The following is a 21748-nucleotide window of genomic DNA, read 5'->3' as shown; positions in this document are numbered from 1 at the left end:
TGAAATTACAATAACACTTCCAAGAGAAAGTAATTAGTAAAGCAAATTTCATATTTTACCTTGTAAGTGATCCATGAGCTTGGAAAAGTGCAACACTGTGATAACTGGAAACACGACATCGGTAGATTGGAGAAATAAGATCTCGCCAGATTTTGAAACTAAGGATTGATACGCATTCTGCAAGCCGGGTTGCATCGTTCCCATACAAACAATTCCCCATATCCTCATTCTCGAGAAACAATTCCTCTGAGAGTAAAAAAAATAAAGATCTCATATGCAAATATTTAATAAATATTTTTTATGACAAGATGAAAGATTGTCAGAGGTGGGCAAGATCATTATCTCAGATACCAGATCAAAATAAAAAATCAAGATAAGTATATATGTAGCTGCAATTTATTTGATCTTATGATCTTGATCTGGTATTTGATCTTAAGCTTTTGTCTTTAGTCTTTGGCAGATTTATCTTCATCAATATCTTATGGGACACAAAAACTGATTTTGATCTTTTATCTCGATCTCCGAAAACTTTAAGCTTGCCCACCTCCAAAGATTATAAATAAATTTCTTCTGTAATCTGATCCTTTGCGGTGTTAATCAGATCTAAAAAGCTAAAACGTCGCTTTTCACATATGTACTAGCAATTAATTACAAAGTATTTATGCTCGCCATTACAGGATGGCTTAAAAAGAGAATAAAGAGTAAGCAAGGTTTCACTTTTACGAGCACCCATTCTTTGAATTTGGGTGCAATAAAAAAAATCTATTCCACTAACCTGAAGATAGACATCTACATAATTATAAGTTGACTCAATTTTGGCTGAAATTTTCCCAAAAAAAGATTCCCTCCCTTCCTCCCGAGCAAGGTTTCGTATTGCTTTGTCCGCCACGGTGTCATTTCCGAAAAAGGAGATTTTAAATTTGGACGAAACCAATTCTTCAAATGACCTCGGGGCAAAGGCAAAGTCAGTGGTGGACAAGGAGGAAACGATGACAGATTGCATGTCGGAGCTTAAAAGAATCAAGGAGAGAAGCCACGGTCCGAGGACGAGCTTTATCTTTCCGTGAGCTAATTGCCTAAAAGGTCAAGGTTTTAGAATATTTGGTTACATTTTTGTTAATCACCTGGTAACAACTTGTATACAAGGTGGTTTAAATGTCAGGTCTCAATGGAAAATTTTTCAATGGAAAAAATTCGCAAATCTCCATTAGTTAGCGAAATTTTGCCTCTGAAATTCAATATTTTAAGAATTTTGTCATAGGCAGTGTTTCATGCGTTTTGTTAAAAATTAGTAAAAATCTCAATCCTAAATCCGTAACTAATGGAAATTTACGAATTTTACCTATTGAAAAATTTTCCATTGTAACCTAACATTTAAACCACTTTATACATACATATATCTAATTAAATACTTTTCAATTTCCTGGTTAATGTTCTGTTGAGGAATTAGGCGACAAATCCCGGCCAACGTGGAGAACCAAATCTCTGCCTGGATCCATTTCTCCCGCGGTTTTGCGATCACAATGGTAACCACAATTAGGGCTATGCAGCCCACGTGATAGGCTATTATGGTGAGGTCGAGCTGTTCAAATAGTGTCACGATGGGGTCGGCATTGCCCAAGTTCTTTTTGAGACTTGTAAAAAATACGAGACCGTCCTGAATTCCGTCAGACGTGGTGGACAAGATTTCTTCGTAAAAGCCTTGGTTAAGCATCCACAAGGCGATGTGAACCTCACCGCTTTCAAGGCCGCCGTACAATCCGTTGAATGATTTGGTGGTGGGATCTGGAACTCCGTGGATACGATAAAATCGAGATGGGGCTAAGGTTGCATTTAAATATTTGGTAAAGGCCATGACAGCAGCAACATAACTGTTTGGAGGAGATGGGCCTTCCCTTGAAAAATAGCATTTTGTCTCTATATCAATTTGTTATATTTTTATTAGATTAAAGCAGTACCTTGGAAAGTTTAGAACAAAAACTTTTCGATATGGGGTCATGTGATACGTCGAATTGTTCAGTTTAACGAGCGGAACAAGAATATCCAAGCGCGAAAGCGCGGACACGCCCGTTCAAAGGTTATGGCGGGACAAAGCTTGAAATTTTTATTGGATTTTTGGACGTTTCAGAGAATTTTAAGACTTTGTTTCACTTTACCCCAAAGCGGGAAGTTTTTTGGAGTATCGTGAGATTTTTGGGGTAAGATGAGATTTCGAGCTGTCAAGCTAAACATTGATGTATCATATCACCCCATATCGACAAGTTGTACTAAACCACAGCCAGTACTTTATCTTTTAGCTGTGCAATTTTAATTTTAGTTTGAAGTTTATCTTATTTCAATTACAAATTATGCGTGAAGATACGTCTTTTATAATTAAATCCTGTGATTTACCTTAGAAGGAATCAAAAACTTACCTGAAGGATCGAATTGCCTCCTCCGTAATAACATTCCTCCCCGCCCACGGATAACCCCATTTGAGCTGATGACCACGAAAGTCTGACCGTTTACGAAAGTAGCTACTAGCCCTACTGAGCTCTAAAAAGTTTTCCCCATACACATCAAGATCATAAATCTTGAATTCCCCGCCTACTCCTGAGATGACAAAGAGAATATTTGCATAACCAGAAAACGGGTATGATTTAGCTTCTTGGAAATTCGAACAAATAACGAGATGATAGTTGGAACTCCTGCTGTTAAACTGGACAAAGTTCCAAGGCCTATTTCTCCTCGATAGGGCAGCTGTTACGCGTTTGTATCGGATAAAATTGCAGATTGTACCATATTTTTGAAGAAATTTGGTTGTTAAGAAGGTAGGCCGGGATTGGGGACTTGAGATAATTTGAACCTGGTAGTTTTTAGGGGTATCAACCTCACTGAAATCTTGACCCCATAGAGTAGACAAGCAAGTCGAATCAACATCAACTTCTCGCTGGATTTGTGCTAATCTTGTAGAAAAATGTGATCCACAAGATACTGAGGAAATAAAAATGAAACGAAATGTGATAAGAACATATTTCATGATTTCGTACGCTTACAAACACCAAATAATATCAGGAAACAGGAAATTTGAGCTAGGAAATTTCGATTGATCTTGAAATAATGAGAATTATTTAGTATAGAAAAACTGGTCAGTTGGAGGATGTACGTTCATAAATAGTTTTGAGACGGATATCGCAGTTGTTTATCCAGGCACGGAACCAATTTTATTTGACTATTTATTTACCAGCTGCAAACCAAATTTCATTTTGGAGGACAAAATTGATATAGAAAATGGGAAATTTGTCCTCCACGTGTAGCTTTCTGATTATATTTTGTTTCTCAATTAAGTACATGCAGCTAATCTAAACCAAGAATTGCATTAATCCTATATAGGCTTAACAATGTTTTTAAACACATTCTCCAACAACAAAGACGGCAAATAACGTGGTGATGAACTGTTGTTCCTGCATTCATGTATAATGACTAACCATAAATTAATACGAATATTTGCAATAATGATTCCCAATGCTATTTTGGGTAATTTTTTAAGGTTAAATATTCTAAAATTAGCGAACCCAATTTCTCTGTTGTTTCGTTTTTTCATACATATTTTCCTGATGGCTTATGGACTAGGACGATAACTAATTATTACGAGAAGATGATATGCAAATCACAATTTAACGTTGTATATGTTTTATGTGAATTTAAAAAATTTAGAATAAACAGGTAATACGGTGATCAATAATATTAAGTGCAAATTTCTGACGTGTCGAATTTACTATACACTCTAAAGAAAGTTTCTACACGGTTGTGTAATATTTTGTCCGACATTGGGTAAAAAAGCGGCATTTATAATTACACCCCCACCTCCACCAAAATCTCAATGTGACAAATTATGATATGTTCACATACATAATATGCTTATGTATGTACAACAAATCGAGAATAAAATATACGAATAGCATAACCGTCCATCCATGATAAATGGAATGGAGCAAAATTATTGTGTCTAGAGAATGATGCTCAATGACCAATGTTTCAAAAATTCATTATGAATGCCCCTTTAGAGGAAAGCTTACGCAAGTCATAATTTATGCCTCATAAATACAATGCTCAAAAGTTTTAAGGATCCATAAATCATTTGATCAGCGTAACTTTGAGTATTTGCATGAACAAAAACTTAATCACATTGGTTTTTAAGACTTATGTTTAACAGTGAAAATTTTAAAATTTTAAAGGTTACAAATATTTAGATATCTACAAGTACGACCAAGTTATAAATAGGAACTTTCTTCGCGTGCCTATTTTAATGAAATATGCACGTGTAATCTTTTTACTTGGTAGAAAACATACCATGGAAAATTTATATCCGTCGTTACATCGCACTATTTCAGCATATTTATGAATAATAAATAAATGGATGATACATCTAGACATTAACACGCCAAGGACTAAACTAGGGTAAATATTACAAACAGTAAGCGCCGCAGTTCTCGCGAGGACAATTGTTTTTCTTAGATGAAAGAAAATTACATGGTTACGGCGAAACGTTATTATATAAAATCTGTATACAATCTGTAGTCGATTGGTGATGATGAATCAATCAATATGGGTTCGCTAATTTCTAATACAAAACACCACGTTTCAGACAACTGGATTTTAGAAGTCTGACCAAAGTAAATTCTTGAGCTATATTAGTGTTCCTTATAAATTTTCAAAATTTGCATACGTAGTATAACCATCGAAAACGTATATTTCGAACGAACAATTGATTGTGGGGCTAAATTATTCCAAATATATATTATTATTGGGTTATTTACCTAAAATTATACACCGTCAACCGTGAGATTAATAGGGACCTAACATATTGTTTAGCAACAACTTGTTTTCCTCCTGCAGTCTCACCTAAGCTATTTTTTAAGATTTAGTTTATAGTATGTTATTTTTTGCATGATTAAATTTCACTACATCACACCATCACACGCAAATGGTAAAATGGTTTGAATTCGCGTTTAGTGGTTATCACGAAACGTATACTTTTGAATGATTAGTTAACGCCTACTTTCCTCGCAATTTACCAGTTTTTCTACCAACATGGATATGAAAAATTAATTAGTTTCTACGTATATAAGACCAGGGAGTGTATTTATATTCCTAGTCCACCCATAAGCAGTCTAATAAATCTGCTAATATATAAAAATTGTGTCTTCTCCATATACGATCCGAATTACATACTCTTCTACAGTAATAATAAGTATAAATATGTATTTCAAACCTTACAGTACTTATACATAATAAATATGTTGCTCGGAGGTAAAGTCTAAACAATTTTCACTATGTGGCAAAGTGCTACTACCGGGAGTGAAAATTTTATCCAGTAATCTCATCCTAAATTTATTTGCGTAGGTTTTCTCGGGTTGGTCTGAAGTAAACTAACATAAGTCGCATTCGACTCATATAGAAAAAAAATCGACAATTAAAAGAATTCAACTTATCAACCTGAACAAAACTTGCGTTTATCTAGCTGTCCAAAAATTGTGTTTATCTATCTGCCTAATTTCAAAATGTATCCCTTCTGGACATTACTTACTATATTCATTATAGGAATGAGGAACACCCTAGCCGACGGCATGTTTGATTTCCATGTCATCCTGGACAACGCGGAACATAATTGGGAACATAGACTAAGAGATCTTTTATCCCTTTCGTACCTTCACAGTCCTAAAACAATACAAAATTGTAATCCTCCCACAAGTAATATTTTCATTTTGCAAAATCAAAACCATGTTAAACGATCTCCCCGCTCAGAAATATTATTAATTTCAAACATGTCATTATTATTCTCCAATGTTTATCCCAACCTAAAAACGGATTATATCTTGGTATTCACGTCTCACTCATTACACTACGACAATAACCTTACACGTGTAATTACGACTTCCAAGATAATATTTTTAGGCGAATATGGCATTTTCATTCCCTGCTTTCCCTGTCGCAATTTTATCTTTATCAATGGACACAGTTTCTCTTTAGATCTGGTGAACTCAATTTGGCACTAACAAAACGAAATCAACATGCAAGGGCATTTCTTGAGTATTAAGTTTATGGTCATTTTCGCAAACCAGCTTTTTGTGGCCCGAGCCTAAGCAAATTCCCCGCCGCAGAGTTTTTAATACATTGCTTGAGTTATACGATAGGAACGCAACTTAATTTCACCACAGTAGACAGTAGACGATTAATGAAATATGTCTCTAAACACGAAACCTACGACGCTAAAATCGCTTTCCGTAAAATCTTACTCGCTAGTACGATAGAGTGGTATCATAATGTTGGAGACTTTGTATTTCTCAATTTAGATTTTGGCAAGTTTGGGTTTTCTGTAGTCACCAAATTTCCTCGAGCAGAGAGTAGCTTTGGAAACGTTTTTACCCCATTCGATGCCTCAACGTGGACATTAATGTTGACTTTTTGTGTTGTAATAACTCTTGTCATTCAATTTATTTACAATCTCCCTAATAACAAGGCAGAATATGGCGTAATATTCGTCCGTGATTTAATAACATTTATATCAATCTTGCTCAATCAAAATGGCGGAGATATCGTGAAATCGCTGCAAAAGCAGAGAAAAGCTGTTCCGATCCTGGCCGTCTGGTTTTTCGGAGGCTACGTCCTCATGGAAAATTTGTATCAGGGATCAATCACGTCCGACTTGACGGTTACGCCCTTTCCCGCAGTTCCCAAAAGCTTCGAAGGTTTAGCAAAATCTAATCTTACAATAATTACGTCAAGCACAATTTCAAGCCCATCGGGTGAGCATAAGTCGTTTATAAAATTTCTCCTATTGCCACTCCTTCACTCGATTAGGACCAGCGGTGACAATAAATTTGGCTCATATCTGTCAAACTTTATACAACGGATGGTCTACATTCCTCCTTTCAAGAACGATTGGGTTGAGTTTGCTCGTATAATTTCAAACTCTGGAATTATCCGTTCAAATAATTCCGAATTTCGGACAAGCGACACGTTTGCAATTGTGGACCAAGCCAGCGATCTTGTCACATTCACCGCGTTAATAAAAACCCTTGGAAAGCGGTTAGTTATCGACAACTTGCAAAATGCCCCATTCCAGTTCAACACTTTTACAGATTCCAGCCATAACTATATTTCTACAACAATCGCGACAGTATTTGCGAGATTGATGGGATCGGGCATTTACGGGCGATGGGAACTACTCGAAACTATGAGGATAAAATTACTTTTCGTGCATGAGTTGGGTGAAGGGTTTTCGAGAAAATTATTTTTAAAATTCACTTCCAATTTTAGGGAGTCAAACGTCCAAATGTATAATTCTGAAGGGGAAGCGTTTCCCGCATTGTTTTATGTTTTCGGTTTATGTGCAACGGTTATCGCTGTGGCAGTCGTAAGTTTATTGGTTGAGTGCAAGTTGGTTATCATGAGGGTTTTAGCAATCGCAAGAGTTTTCATCCGGCGACTTGGCGACTATGTAGGTTACCTAGCACGGTGCAGTGTATACTAAATAGAAATTGTAAATACTAATAAATCTATCTAGAAATTGTTGAAATATTTGTTTTGAATATTCAATGCATACATATTTCATTACAAACCTCCTTTTTATTTTAAGTGTTAACTTCTACCATTTTATGTTATAATATGTAAATCTATAGATTTATACTTATATATGTATAAGTATGTAAGTAAATTATTATTTCGACGAATTGTTTTTACAGACAGCTTTACTGAAGTTGGTAATCTACATCTGCCGAATAAGCGTAGGTCAGAAAATTTTCAACTATATTTGAAAAAATAAACTTATTATGCCTTGGTCTCGTACAAACGTATATTATGTACCAACGATATGGAGGGTACAATAATGTACTAAAAACAGATCAACTTATGATTTTTAGCTTGGATTTCATTGAAGATACATAGTGATTTACACCGCTTTGATCCCCTGAAGTGGGTGTATGTGTCAAGGGTCGTCAGCGCGCAGGGTGTCTTGCCTGTCCGCCCCCTCCCCCGGAAAATAAGAAACAACATAAAAAATGGGTGCTGCTGGGTACATACACTTATTTGTCATTGCCAATCTTCCATATCGTCGCACTAATTCTAAAAAGACCGAGGTGTAGTGGATGTTTAATTTTATAAAGACCTAACTACACAAAAAAATTCTAAAAAGAACTAACTGCAATTCCAAAATTATAAAGAGTCAATTAGCTATTCAAAAACTTTACGGTGAACTGAAATATGAATTTGTTGCCCACAGGAGTCTAGTATAGACAGAAAATTCGAAGTTTAACATCCACACACATCGACAGGAAAATTAACAGGAAAGTGATGCGTCTTAAATAGATGAACCATATGCATCAAACAGGTAGACTGTATACTTTGAAATAATAATTATCCCTATCGTAGCCAGATTAATAGGCATTTTACATCCTCCCGACGCAAAACCGATGTCATCTTTTTCGCACAATTCTATCGATTGAAACCCTCCGACTGGCTTGAGGTCTGTGATGTCCCAGTGATCACTTGACTCCTCAATGTCTAGTCGAAACCGTTTTTTAGTGGAGTCACAACCCGGCCCTTCGAAAAAGTAGACGCACTGATCGTACGTGTTGATAGAGGGGGTTGCAGTTCCCCAAGATATTTCGCGGATTTTGCCAAAAATATATATTTTTGGATACACATACCTATTTATATATGTTTTTACTTATTTCAGGGATTTTTTTTCAAAAATACATGTTCTTGAATCAAATAATTTAAATTTGAAGCAATTTAAAATGAATTAAAAAACGTCTTACATATATGAATATTTTGGCAATTTGATTAAATATTTTACATAAATATTTCTGGGGTTTTAAGAACATATTTATTCGTACTCTGTTAATTACGTTTGAGCAAAAGTGGAGTAAATAAAATAAAATAAAATAAAAATAAAGTATGTATCAATAAATTATTATATCTTTGGTAATGGTTTTAACTGCCGTCTTAAATTTAACTGAACTTAATTAATGCAATGTTTTATTATTTGTACATAACCTTTTTCATGAAAATTGAGTTAAATAACTTACAATTTGCGACGAACACGAAGAGATAGTTTTGCACGAGATCGGGCAAACCTAGTTCCTGCGAGGACTCTAACTGAACCAGTTAGAGTTCCTGGAAAGTGTATTTGAAAAAAAGCCACCGCAAAACAGATGAAAAAGTGAGATTTTGGGAGCACACACGATTTCGTGCCAGCTGCCAAACGTGGTGGCTGCAACTCTCACCGCCACCGCCACCAATCCCCACAGGTCCTGGCGTCAAAAATGATGTTGAAGTCACATAGGTGGCGTCGGCACCGCCATTTAGAGCATCAAATTTGGGGAGACGCGATTCCGACATTCGAGAGAATATGCTCAAATTGGGGTGCCCACGCCACCTATGTGACTTCAAAGTAATTTTTTGATGCCAGGATATGTGGGGATTGGTGGTGGTGGGGGTGAGACACGGTGGTGCACCACCGTCGTGGGGCGAAGCACACATTGCTGTGCCGTGCAGCGGCCACCACGCGCTGCGTGAATACTACCGATTAAGGGGGAAAAATGAACCCTCTATCGATGCGTTTTTCCTTATGCACTTTCCGCGAACCCTTTCTGGCACCTCCAAATCTCAAATGGCAGTTGGGTTCGCCGCGTGAACTAGGGCAAACCCTTCTTGGAAACGAAGACAACTCTGGAGAATACGACATCAGTGGAAAAGACAGCCAAACAAAATATCATTATTCCTGTTTTACAGATCATGGTGATTCCTCCGTCGTTTTGTTTGAAATACGGCACAGAATTTTATTCGCGGTTTGTTTCTCTACGTAGTCGTAAAAATATAATTATGAGGATCAAATGCAATTCCGTATTATCATAGTATGCGTTTGCAGCTGGAAAAGTATATTTTTGCGTTGTTTTGCTCTCGTTGGCTCCAGAATGTCGGGAACGCGTAACTCTAGCAACAGGAGCTCTTAAGTGCAATGCATACACGGGAAAATTCCAAGGAATCGATCGCCCCCTTTACTACCCGGGTAACGGAGTGAAGGACATTTTTGTATGCATTTTATTTCTCTAATATCTATTAATGGGCTTCTCAGAACGAGACTCGTTTTTTTGCATGAGATGGATAAATCGTGGAATTAATGTAATTGTATGCTCACATCATCATAGTGTTGGAATTAAGTAGTTTTGTACATGAAAACGGTTTCTAAAATGTACCAAAAATGAATATGAGAAAGAAATATGTACAAGGGTGATTTTCCAATTCTATTTGGACAATTTTACTTGAATTAGAGACCACGATTCTTAATAAAAATTGGTAAAAACTTATATCATATAAGTTTTTACATATAAGTTACTTATATGTATGTATATTAGTATGTATGTATGTACAACTTATATGGTAAATTAATAAATTAAGTACATTGTTGCTATGTACATATGTAATAATTATTAGGATACAAATTAATATAATATCATTTACTACTATGGTTCTTACTTTATAAAATTGTGTGATATGTGTGCATGGACACGATAAGTTGTGTGGGCTGAGAATCACGTACCCCATAAATATTGTAACATTGTTTCATAAAAGCCCTCTCAGAACATATTTATTTATGTATAGCGATGCATAATTATTTCTGATTCAGTTTGAAACTTGACACTTATTAAATATATTAAATAAAGGCGCCAATAAAAATTCTTTAGTAATCGGTTCACACTCTACAATTTTTTGTCAAATGATGAATTACTCAACTTCATACCAATTTATTCAATTCATGCCAACTTGATATCTATTTATTTCGAGAAAGTATTAATTGCCGTAGAAATCGATAATATCAGTAAATCATTTATATTTATAAGTCCTATCTCAATTAAGAATTATGCCGTTATGTGTGCACTTGAAATCAAGTGGACCATTAAATATGTATCTGAACAAGGAATCACACAAATTAAATTCATATCAGAGAATAATGTAAGCTACATAGCTTGATTATCCAAGACAAATATTTAACACGTTCATTAATTTTATTAGTTTTGTTCTAATTGCATAATTGCATAATTAATAATTGCACGGATAATAATTGCACGGATTGGTCTGAAAGATATATTTTAATTAAACAAATACGATTTACCACGTGACACAAGTTGTTCCTTAATGTACGACAGGTTATGAATAATCTGGTTTAAAATTGTCAAAATGTTACAATATTTATGCAATGCTTTACTAACATCTTAAGTATCAATTTCGAAATTCGAAAAAAACCTTGTACATGAGGAATGACCGGTCTATGTATCTAGGTTAAATTTAATTAATATTCTAATATACTGCCGTAGCCACGAATCTATTGCAACAAGAATAGTCTAACAGTCAATCTTAAACAGAAATTCATCATTACCAACGGAGTCAAAATACTGACGAAATTACTCGCAAATCTTATCTTCATTGGGGCAAAGGCCATAATTTGTTTACAAACTACTCCTTGGTCCTTAAATTTACACAGTTTACTGCAATGTTTTCTCAATTTTATTTGGATTAGTTTTGACCTTTTGTTCACCATTCCGGACAGCGTTCCAAGACACAAAATTCCTACGAAGGACTCCACACACATTGCCAAGAAGGTGAGATGACCCAAGTGTTGGAACAATGTGGAGCGATACGATATGCAGAGGTAGGTTGTCACAACATTGGCAAAGCAGAACTGGAAAAATGCCGTGGGTAGTATTCTCTTTCGGAAAGTGGCATTAATTTGTGATTCTATGATTTTTAGGTGTCTCAATTCCTGTAGTTGCTTCGTTAAGAGGATAATTTTGTGGGATGAGTAGCAATCCATTTTACGGATCCGTCTAAAAAATTGAAATCAGTTTAGTTCTTTGCAAATGCATTTTCTTTTACAGTGCAACTAATCAACATACATGTTCACATTCATTCATTTAATAACATTCACTCATATTTAATTTATGAATAAATTATTCATTAAATATTCACATATTGAATGCATATTGAATGAATATTTTATTCTGATTTTTGAATACATATTTAAATGAATCTTGAGTGAATATCTATTCAATTCGTGTGAATGAAATTATTTCATCATTCATTTCTAACTCAATGCTTAAAATATAGGGAAAGTTGAGAAATTAATCTAATGCAGTTCATTTTTAATAAAATGAATAATGAAGGAGTTGTGAATAACGAATAAATTTTGAATAATTAATGAATATTTTTTACAAATTATGAATGAGTGAAGAAGGTACATTAGCTGAGCTAATGTATCTTAGGCAGAATGTATAATTCACCGGATTTTAACATGCTACATATAATTTATGTACAGTTAACTACATAAATTTGTATACAATTACCTTAGAATTTCTCCAAGATAAACGCCCATAGACAATATTGATGGAACAAATATATTTCCCATAATCAAAAAATATGACAGGAACATCAAATAGTATTGCCAAACTTGAAACAATATAGAGAACAAGTGTAGAAAACAGATGAGGATTCCTGTCTCTGAAATTTTTGAAATTTCCATGAAAGGGAGAACTGATCCCAAGAAGGGCGGCCGGTGCAATTCAATCACATTGAGGCATCCCATGCCCAGCGGTGCGATTAGGGAAAATCCAAATCCGAAAATCCATAAAAAATATTTTAGTATGGTTTTCCAGAATTTGACTGAATCAGATTTGGCAACATCTGAGTTGCTTTCATAAACCAGAAACATGTTTAGAAGCCGGACAAAATCTGAGGGATTGTAAAACCAAGGAATAATTACGAAGAAAACGGCAATTGGGAAAATTATGGAAAATATTGTGGATGAGATTTTCACATTGATATCCACGTGAGACAGGGAAGCTGCATGAATTCCGTTGAAAAGGAGGAAAATTGTGTAGATTAGGAGGGGTAGAAATTTCCGGTTTTTTCGTAAGTATGTCATTAGTGTTTTATGCTTCCGGGGACAAGTTAATTTGTAATGGAAGAAATTTAAATGTTTCTGATTGTTGCGGATAGTCGATGACTTGCAAACGGAAATCGGGGCTTTGATAAAAAATGAAATGAAATTTAGTTGATATACAGTTTCCGGCACGATAGAGGAGATCAGCATTTTCTGCTAGTATTATTCCCTCGCCTGTCAAGATTTTTGACAGAATGAAGGATTTTAGTGGGTACTCGTTTATTTTAGATGGATTGGATAACTATGCTCAAAATCGATAATACCAGGAAATCCATTATATTGATAAGTCGATTTATTGCGAATTATCCGTAACCTTATGGATGTATAAATATAATGGAGGTCGATTGTCGAATTAAACTAATACGACACTATATAATTTGATTTGCAACCTATACAGAGAAACCATTAAACATGCATCTGCAGTAAAGACGGAATCACAGAAACTGGACTTATAACCATCGACAAATTAAGCGGACTTGATTGTCCAAGATAAATAATCGACATATTCAATAATTTCTCCAGTTTGTTTCAATTCAGAAACTCCATTTGGGTAATCTTGATTTTCCTTCTGCACATCATATAATTTATTCAAGAGACACCGCTAAACTCTGTACATTTAAACCTACACAAATAGTTATTGATAAAGCTATGTAAGAATGCCGATGATTTAAATGTCAATGGAAACCCAGCTACGAGTTCTTGATGCGACCAACCAAACTGACTCGGTTGACGAACGAGTGTTGGGTTTATGATAGAGGCGTAAGAAACGAGACATCCTTTGACGAGTCGGAGACACCCGTCACAATACAAGTGCGGGGAAAGACCAATGCTCAAGTTGGCTAGCCTATTTACATGCTTACATTTTGCCCGGCTTCAGCCTCGACGAACTTACATACCTTCCATACTATTTGCGTACATTAATTTTTGCATATTTTTCTTGCTTTTCTTTATTTTGTATGCATTAAATACTTGATGTGCATTATTTATATGCTCACTCATGCAAAATTAGACAGAGTATTACTTATAGTTCAAACTTTTATTACATATTTTCATCTCATATATTGATTCCATTTTTTTCGTTTATTTGTATGATTGTCATTGCATTTTCCCATTTCTCCATTCCATTTCCGCATTGAGAATTTGTTTACAATAAACGACAAGATTTATTGCAAGTCCTTCGAATAAAAATATGTGATCTATCTAATTTCATAAATGTTTACGACGTCGTCAATTAACTTACTATATTCTAGCTGTTCACAGATTCCCCGATGAAAATTATTACCAACTGGTAACAAAAAATATCTAATATTGTAGATTATCACCAAAACTCTTGTAAATTTATTAATCTATAACCAATTTTAGGCAAGACCCAGACTACTAAGGCTTAATGGTAACTATCCATCATTAATTAAAATTAGAATTGTCTCAATTACAAAAAAAACATTTCTGGTTTGACATGTCTATCCCGACATAAGAAGGAGACTGACAGTTTGATTTATACAAAAATTAAGAATCACCAGGGGAGTCTCGTTATCCACGAAATTAGAACTGAAATAAATTTTGACAGGATGTAGCGATTGAATTAACCTTCTTGAGTAGCGTCCCTTGCACGAAAGTCTTAGATCGTCCAATATTCCCCCAGAATTTAGAAACACCTTGGATGCGAGTCTGGAAAGTAGAATGTTAGCGATGAAGCTGTAAACTGCAGCCATAGGAACACCATCAGAGCAATGGGGACGAGGCTGTTTGTGATATGACAAACTCCAGTCTTATCCAGGAAAATAATTGCTCCCCAGTACGGCGGAAAACATGGGTTGATCAGATAACCAAACATGATCATTGGGAAAGCCAAAGATGTCTGCGTCCCAAAGATCATCAGCCATTGTAGAATGACTTCATAACGCACTTGTTTGTGTGATAATGCCGGCAAAGCTTTGATAACTTGATTTTGTCCAATTTCCAAGAGAGGAATTGCATTCAGAAGTTTTGCAAAGTCTGAAGCATATAATGTCACACTCCATCGAAATAAGTTGCCCAGGAAAAGTGCCCAAATGAAAAATATGCAAATCATTAGGCGAGGAAAAGTAAGGGTTTCCATATACGTGGGTAGTGCCAGGAGCTGGGCGACAAGATATAGGTTCATGTACCAAAAATGGAGGGTTTGCTGCAGTTTGAAGGATGCGGATTCAGTGTCGGATACCAATCTCTGCAATATCTTATTCCAGCTGAGGGGACAGCTTCCGGTAAGCCGGTTGCAGAGTGTGAGGTGGGCCTTCAAAACGGGAAGGATATGAGAAAAAAACTTTGCTGCAGCAAACATTAGCAAACCGCACGAGTACTGAAACGGAACTGAACGGGGTAACGTTTGTGGGTGTTCAAGTTTGACAGTTGCACATATGTCATATTTATAGTGTAAAATATTTAAATATAGCTTGAATCAGTGTTGACAAAATGAATGATAAATGTATGACGTTTCTTTCCGTTTGTGGCGATTTATAACAGGTAGCCACATAAAATTCTGCTTAAACTTAGTTAATTATTAGGACAATCGATTGTTAATTATATATGTCTCACATCAGCAAACATAGCATGGGTAGCATTTGATGACCAATTATTTAGAATGATTGCTGTGAAGAAAGACAGGAATACCAGGAATTTTCTAGTCAACGATTCCCATCTATTTTTGACTTATTTGTGGACAGTAAATAGATCCACCTTTATTAATTTGAGTAGACTTTGTGGAATTAAGTATGAAGTTTTGAACAAGTGTATAATCTATGCAACCTGTGGATAAAAATTAAAAAAATAAGAAATATTTAGACTGATAGCCCATTTCTCTATTTTTTTAACATGAACGAAACAATGTTTAATAAATAATTTTTTTTAAATATTAGTTAAACAATGTTTAGTTAATAATTTTTTTAAGACACCTTACTAAATAGATATTCGAAACTATTCGGTCTATGTACTACATATGTATGAATGCATATAGGATAGTGTATAAAAAATGATGCTTGCTGTATGGTTTTATGGTGAAAATAACATTTGAACCTCGTTCTGCTTGGCAGTAGGTTATTCCATGTTATATTTCGAATGTTTCCGAATGTTTTAGTACGCAAAATTTGTGCACAATTTGTGCAAAATGTGTGCAAAATTTTTACTCTACAATTTGTCATAAGTATATGTAGATGTACATAAACTTAACTATGTATGTGGCTAAAAGTCAGTACGCTTGATGTATGCAGTATTCTTTTACTTGACTTCGAACAATTAGCAAATTTGAACTGTTCATAATTGCATATGTAGATATGTACATACATATGTAAATATCGAGATGTACACATGCATGGAAATGTAAACTGTAAATTATACATTCTCTGTGAATACAATCAAACTCCAATGAATGAGCAACGGAGCAGTTGAACTACAACTGTTTACACTCCTAAAAGCAATATATTACTCTTTTGGACGCTAAATGCACTCCCAATGCAATATTAAGTAGACTATACGAAATCCAGAGTGACGCTAACTTGAAAAGTTTTCTTTGGGTTTATTAAATATAGTTTACTTAATGTACAATTCAGAGTGCGAGGCATATTTTGTGATATGGTGCATTTCACGTTGCATCGATTTCTTCTAATTAAATATAAAAATTTGCGAACAAAATTTCGGGTGCAACCGTCAATGTAGCATAGCTATTTTAGAATTATATGCAACCACCCCCCTTTAAAAAATTGAGGAAGGAAACTTGAAAAAATGAGAAACCCAATGTACACTCGGTAACACAAGAATTAGACCATAACTTGCATTTGACATTTGACTTGTCCTATGAATAGGAACATTTTGATGCATCAAAAGTTTCAAAATTCGAAAATTGGCAGTTTTTTGTCCTACATATAAATCGTTAAAAAACTCGTGGTGGCGGTCATTTTGAGTCTGACAACCTGATGCCAGAATTTTCTCCGTGAGAAAAGCTACATTTTGAGCTTTTGTTGCCCGATTCAAAATGACCGCCACCACGAGTTTTTTGGGGTCAAAGTTGCTGTGGGGGCCATCTTATATCGCAAGTGCCGTAGCAAACCTATGGCAGCTTATGAAATAATGATATAGGTAATTGTAATTTTTGAAGTTCTTAAAATAGCCTCAAATCCCCCCAAGTTAGAAACTTTAGTGTATCTGAATTTATAATTATGATATCCATTCGAAAATTAGCGCAACGGAGCTTATCAGAGCATTTAGATTTCGATGATAAGCAAATTAGTTTTGCCAAATCGCCCAAAATGAGAAATTTAAGCTTATCAGAATTTATAATAATGATATCCATTCGAAAATTGGAGCTAAGAACTTATCAGAGTACTTATCAATTTTTATAATAAGCAAATTCAGTTCTTTCAAATCGCCCCAAATTTAAAACTTAAGCTTATGATAATGATGTCCATTCGAAAATTAGCACTAAGGGACTTATCACTGGGGATATCAATTTTTTAGATTAAGAAACAAACTGAGACATGATTCTCCTACGGCCCTGACGCGCGAGGGTAGTGGATACCCACCAGAATCCGAGTCTCACTCTGCCTCTTGCCAAATATGGAAACGTGTTTTGTGGAACATTTGATGTGGTTCAGCTCGTGCGTTTACTTTTAAAAATGAGAACTTTAATTTTAAGAGTATATCATCGTTCAGATTCTTAAGGGACAAATACGATTTGTATTTACAGTGTACATACATGCATACATATGTAAGTACGTACATACAAGAGAAATAACGCAATATTCACGCAGGTTTTGGTAGCATTGTAAAATCATTCAACAGAATGTGGTAGCAAACTAGCTCCAAGCGGGTGAGAAAAATATTTTGGGAGTTTTCAGGAAGAAAGTGGTTGTGGAAGCCACACACGAAACTTAGCCAACTATGGTTTAGGGTGATTGTAGGGTAGGGTCACTACTTTATCATCGTAAATTTTTAGTAAACCCAGTCTGTTATATTTAGAGATATTCACATTTTTATGCCAGTCTCATCCGCTAGGCGCACTTCCCTAAGGTCGAGACTAGTTTAGAAATATATCTTTTGGGGAAAGTTTATCAGGACACTGCCGTCGTGGATAAGGCTGTCTCCGTTATTATAAAGTACTTCAAATTACCATATCTGTTTTTGAAAATTTATTTTTTAGTGTGTGTATTTATATGTACAGTATTTCAGAAACAAGCAAGATGTGTTTATCGATGAAAAACTGCATCGAGTATTTTGAGAAGTATCCACAATTCATGCATTTATTTTTGACGGATAAGTTTCAACCATAATTATGGAATTGCGAAATTGCAATTTAGTATAGTTATGCATACTATATATATATTTATAAACTTTTGAATTAAGGACCAAAAGACATGTATATATGTACATACACTCTAAATAATTTGGAGACAAATCGTCACCCGACGGAGGTACTATACTGCTCTATTTTTGGGTAACGATTACGGAGACGTTTTGTCACCAATGGGATATAAGTCAAAAACTCGTGTACCAAACACGCATGACGTCGCCATTAAAAAAATGCAATACTTTCATGTAAAAAAATCATATGGTCAAATAAAAATACTCACAGCTTTTTTTTAATTACGACGTCACATGTGTTTCGTGCACACATTTTTGACTTATTTCCCGTTGGTGACAGAACGTCTCCATAATCGTTACCAAAAAATAGAGCAGTATAGTGCCTTCGTGGGAGACGATTTGTCTCAAAATTATTTACAGTGTACATACATAAAGTTTCAATGAAATGATGGTAAATTATGAATTCTGGTGTATAGGTTTGCATGCTTTGAAATTTTATTAAGTACCCGATATATCCGTAGCTGGACAGAATCAGGTCAAAAGAATAAGACGTGTTGAACAATTTGCGATAGTTTAATTTGAAACTCGGAAAGTCTAATTTTCAGAAATGTTATAAAAAATGTCCAAAGACCAGAGCACATACAGCCATGACCTGGAAGCACATCGTCATATCTATCACCAGTTACAGTAAGGGGGAACATAACACTGAGAGAATTGACGGGATTCCCCTGCGCTGAATTGGTTGAAGGCGTTTCCATGTGAAGGAGCAGCTTCCAGACCCGCAGTTCGTTGCTCCTAATAAATGAATGTAATTAATAAATTGTGATAACATAAATAAGTGCGATGTTAACTAATTAAATAAATCTCTGCAAAATAAAGCGTTGGCAAAAAATATCAAGAACTTACCCTCGGATGTGCAACAAAAAGTTCTCCAAAATTGTTCTCAGAAGCAGCAAGATCATCTGGAGGAGCTGGTTTGGCACCAATGTAGGCGACGGTGGCACTCAACACAAGGGCGATCAGAATAGCCTTCATTTTCTCAGATTTTTGTGAAATTATTACGACTTGAGACAAATTTAGGAGTTTATGTTGTTGAAGGAGTTGTAGAAATGATTGTCATAGCAAAGTTTATTCCCTTTTTGTATTGAACTGTGGGGATAAATCTGGATTGTTTCGGGGTGATTATAAATCGATTTAATATGACATTAGTACATATTAGGCAATTAGTTTTTTTAGAAGGCGAGGTTTTCCTCATTAATTAGTAAAAACGGGGTTTACCAAATTTTGTAATTTATGTAGACACAATGTTGCTAAGGATTACAAAGACTAAATCGATTTTAGACCCTACGATGCACTATAATTCCGAATTGTCGAATACCATTATTTATCAGCTAAAAAGTTTGCCTAATTACGCTGAAATTCAATGTTCATTACTATTCCAACATAAAATATGTATGGTTAGTTACAAACCGATAATTATCTACTACGATTGGGTACTAATCATTTTTATACTGAGATTCGTAACTGGGAAGTGAAAAGAATTATTAACTATAATGTTGGAAATAACGCTTATGAATGCTTAGGTAGAAATTGGTCAAACAGTCTTTTCCCGAAAGATATATTGTTTAATCCACAAAGTACAAACCGAATGGGGTGGACAAATTTACGGTCGTGTCGAGAGATTTCAAATGATGATCAAACCGCATAATATTGCCTTCTGTGCGGACCTGATATACATTTACATTCTAATTAAATTTGTGAAAAATTTACCAAGCTTGAGTAAAAAAACACAAGCAATGTGGGTGACACAATAATTTTGCGTCAATTTTACACAGCATTATTTAGAGTGTGTATTACTTGAATGTGGTCTGTGGTTGCAAAATAATATGCAATAAAATATTTAAATTAAGCATAATTACTTAATTACACATTTATTAAGCAAAAGAGTTATACTGTTATAGTGAATGAATAATTTATTCATTCTTTAGTAAATGAGTGAATGAATAGTTTATTCATTCTTTAGTTAATGAATGAATGAATAATTTATTCAGTCTTTAGTAAATGAATCAACGAATAATGTATTCATTCTTTAGTAAATGAATGAATGAATAACTTATTATTGAATGATGAACAGGTTGAAGCGTACCATTTTCCCCTCCAAATTTCACCCTCAGCCCCTGCATCGGAATTAGACTCCGCGAGTACCGCGAAGCCATGTCACTCTGCACGATGGTGAAAACCTTCAACTTGGGCATGCACAGTGGGCCAGGAATTTCAAAAAGTGGCCGTTAAGGCAGTGTCGCGATTTGGCTTAACTAGTATGACATCTTACCCTTTGTAACCAATTTGACCTTGGTGTAAAATATTAAGGCACAGGTTCAAGCCAATCAGATAAACGAAGGGGTTAAAATATTTATAATACATTACGGAGATAGGGATTTTACATCTTCTTACTTTGCCGCCCAACGCCGTGCATGTATGACTAACTACTGGCGTCATTAATTAGGTAATAGTGGTGGGATGATACACTGCTGCGACCAGCTGCGACCATCAAGCTTTATTCCGACCACACCCACTTTTATTCATTAAACTTAAAAAAGTCAAATTTAAGTTGAATTAATTTTACTCAAGTATGTTTTAAGTATACTCAACCATTGGACTTGATCAGCAAACTGAGGTGGTAGCAGGAAAGTATCTTTGCTTTAAAAACCACACCCTCTATGGTAGAAAAATTTAAATTAAAAACATTTCTTGCTGAGAGGCTTAATGACCGATCTTGTCATGCTTAACAACATTAACAATTGAAATTCGGATTACTTTTCCAATTGTTGACCGATTTTCAAATTGTTGACTGTTTTGGAAACCTTATGTCAATGGGCGAAATATACATTTCTAGATTTTTTAAATTCGACCACACCCCCTCGACATTAAGGTTACAAGGTCAAACAAATTGTAAAATATAATTAATGAATGCTGCAAAATTTAAAACAATAAAAACCGAACTACATGTCTAAAAAATACCTCGACACCCTGGGCACTGCCAGCAATGTTTGAATGGTCATATTCCACACCCCCAGTGGGTGTGGCCCTCGGCGACTTTTTGATTTTAATGGAGCCATGTCATGTGATATATCATTTTTCTCAGCTCGACAAGGGGGTTTCTACGGAATACCTAAAATTGTGAAACCGCTCCCCTAGTGGGTGTGGTTCTCAGAAAATTTTCGATTTTAATAAAACCATGCGATGTGTTATGTCATGTTTATCAGCTCGACGACAGGATCTCGACAGAATAATTAAACTTTAAAAACCACGCCCTTAGTGGGCGTGACCCACTTTCTGCGATTTTTCAATTTTAAACAACCCATGTCACGTTATATAGTATTTTGTCAGCTCAACTAGAGGATCTCGACAGAATTGTTAGACTTTTGAAACCAT

The 21748-nt window shown here is 35.1% G+C and overlaps 1 protein-coding gene across 1 annotated transcript; it reads right to left on the bottom strand.

Moving 5' to 3' along the window:
* Positions 1 to 48: 48 nt before the first annotated feature.
* On the bottom strand, positions 49 to 9384 carry LOC118437315. Its single transcript, XM_035856257.1, has 5 exons — positions 9270 to 9384; positions 2415 to 2592; positions 1413 to 1895; positions 776 to 1076; positions 49 to 246 (listed from the first exon to the last, which is right to left on the bottom strand). The coding sequence occupies exons 1-5, from the start codon at positions 9382 to 9384 to the stop codon at positions 49 to 51; spliced, it is 1275 nt and encodes a 424-aa protein (XP_035712150.1).
* Positions 9385 to 21748: the final 12364 nt, after the last annotated feature.

The sequence above is a fragment of the Folsomia candida genome, unplaced genomic scaffold (assembly GCF_002217175.1).
Source record: "Folsomia candida strain VU population unplaced genomic scaffold, ASM221717v1 Fcan01_Sc013, whole genome shotgun sequence".
NCBI lineage: Eukaryota > Metazoa > Arthropoda > Collembola > Entomobryomorpha > Isotomidae > Folsomia > Folsomia candida.
The sequence above is the reverse complement of the archived record's forward strand: the minus strand, read 5'-3'. Positions and strand labels throughout refer to the sequence as shown.